The sequence below is a fragment of the Myotis davidii genome, unplaced genomic scaffold, assembly GCF_000327345.1.
Source record: "Myotis davidii unplaced genomic scaffold, ASM32734v1 scaffold148, whole genome shotgun sequence".
Taxonomy (NCBI): Eukaryota; Metazoa; Chordata; class Mammalia; order Chiroptera; family Vespertilionidae; genus Myotis; species Myotis davidii.
In genome coordinates, this window is record NW_006299479.1 from 85,205 (window position 1) to 86,586 (window position 1,382).

At 57.7% G+C, this 1,382-nt stretch overlaps 1 protein-coding gene across 1 annotated transcript in view; it reads left to right on the plus strand.

Annotated features, from left to right (window-relative positions):
* The first annotated feature begins 851 nt into the window (after positions 1–851).
* The window catches only part of ADAMTS8 (ADAM metallopeptidase with thrombospondin type 1 motif 8), an 11,433-nt gene continuing 10,902 nt past the window's right edge, over positions 852–1,382 (plus strand). Inside the window, exon 1 of the mRNA XM_015571362.1 lies at positions 852–1,182. Within this exon, the coding sequence (XP_015426848.1) occupies positions 874–1,182 (309 nt within the window). The 5' untranslated portion in view covers positions 852–873. The remainder of the gene's footprint in view (positions 1,183–1,382) is intronic.

Here is a 1,382-nt window from a genome sequence, read left to right on the forward strand (position 1 = left end):
GCCTCATTAGACCCACAGGGTTCGCTCAAGCCCCAGGCAGAAGGGAATAAGCCCTTCAGGGCTGACCAGGCAAATGCCCGGAGGCCGAGCACTGGGACACTTAATGAGAAGATTGTGGGCCCCAGAGACGGACAGGCCTGGGCCGCATCTGGCTTGACGAGCCGTGTGGCCTTAGACGTAGGGACTGTGATACCGCCTTCACAGGGTTATTGTGAGCGTGGAAAGAGGTGACATTGGTGAAGTGTGGGTCCCGCTCCGGGAGCTGGGTAGCTATTGTTTGCCGTGACAACCAGAGCCAAGTTTTCAGGGTTAACATTTCATCCTGCAGAGTAGGCTTGCCCCGCAGACATCAGGAGAATGCTGGATGCTCAGAGGGAAAGTCTACTCACCTGGAGCACTCAGATCACTGCTTCTGGGCTGAGAATGGAGAAGAGGGGGGGAGAGGGGCATGGCGGGGAGACGGCCAGGGTCAAGGTCAAGGCTGAATAACCATCTTGGTCCCTTAGAACTTTCCGTGACGGTGGAACGTTCTGTCTGCTCAGTCCAATACAGTGGCCACAAGCCATAGATGGCTATCAGCAGACTTGAAACGTGGCCAGTGCGACGGGGGAGCAGTGATTTCAGTTTCGCTGGCTTTTAATGGACTTTGATTTCCATGGCCACATGTGTCTGGTCAAGATGTTACATGCACGGGCTTCGGAGCCAGGCAGTCTGAGCTCACATGCTGGCCGTGCTCCCCGTAGATTTGTGATCTTGGGAGGCAACTGGCTTTTATGTGAAATGAAGGTTCTGGAGGCTGTGAGTTTTCAACAAGATGCTATTTATCGGGCACTCGGCCCAGAGCGGGGTACACGGGGTGGGGAACAAGAGGTGATGGCCGTGGGCAGGCGACGGGCTGGGAGATGGAACCCTTCACTCTTCCTATTCCCCACTTCCCGACAGAACCACATCCTGACACTCATGTCGGTGGCGGCCCGCATCTACAAGCACCCCAGCATTCGCAACTCCATCCACCTGGTGGTGGTGAAGGTGCTGATCGTGGAAGATGAGGCGCAGGGCCCCAGGGTGTCTGACAACGGTGGGCTTACCCTGCGCAGCTTCTGCAACTGGCAGCAGCATTTCAACTATCACAGCGACCGGAACCCAGGACACTTCGACACGGCCATTCTGCTCACCAGACAGGTCTGTGGACGGGTTCCAGAGACCCCGGGGAGCGGGGGAAGGTGGGGTTGGGGTGGGGTGACTGGGTCAAAGGGAGGGCCAGGGCCAGGGCTCCTGGGCCTGCCCGAACATAGGGACTGCCTCCCTGCTGGCCCCAGCTGGGAGCCTCGTGTGTGGAATGAGGAGGAGGAGGAGGTCATGAGGACAAGTGTGATGTGTTT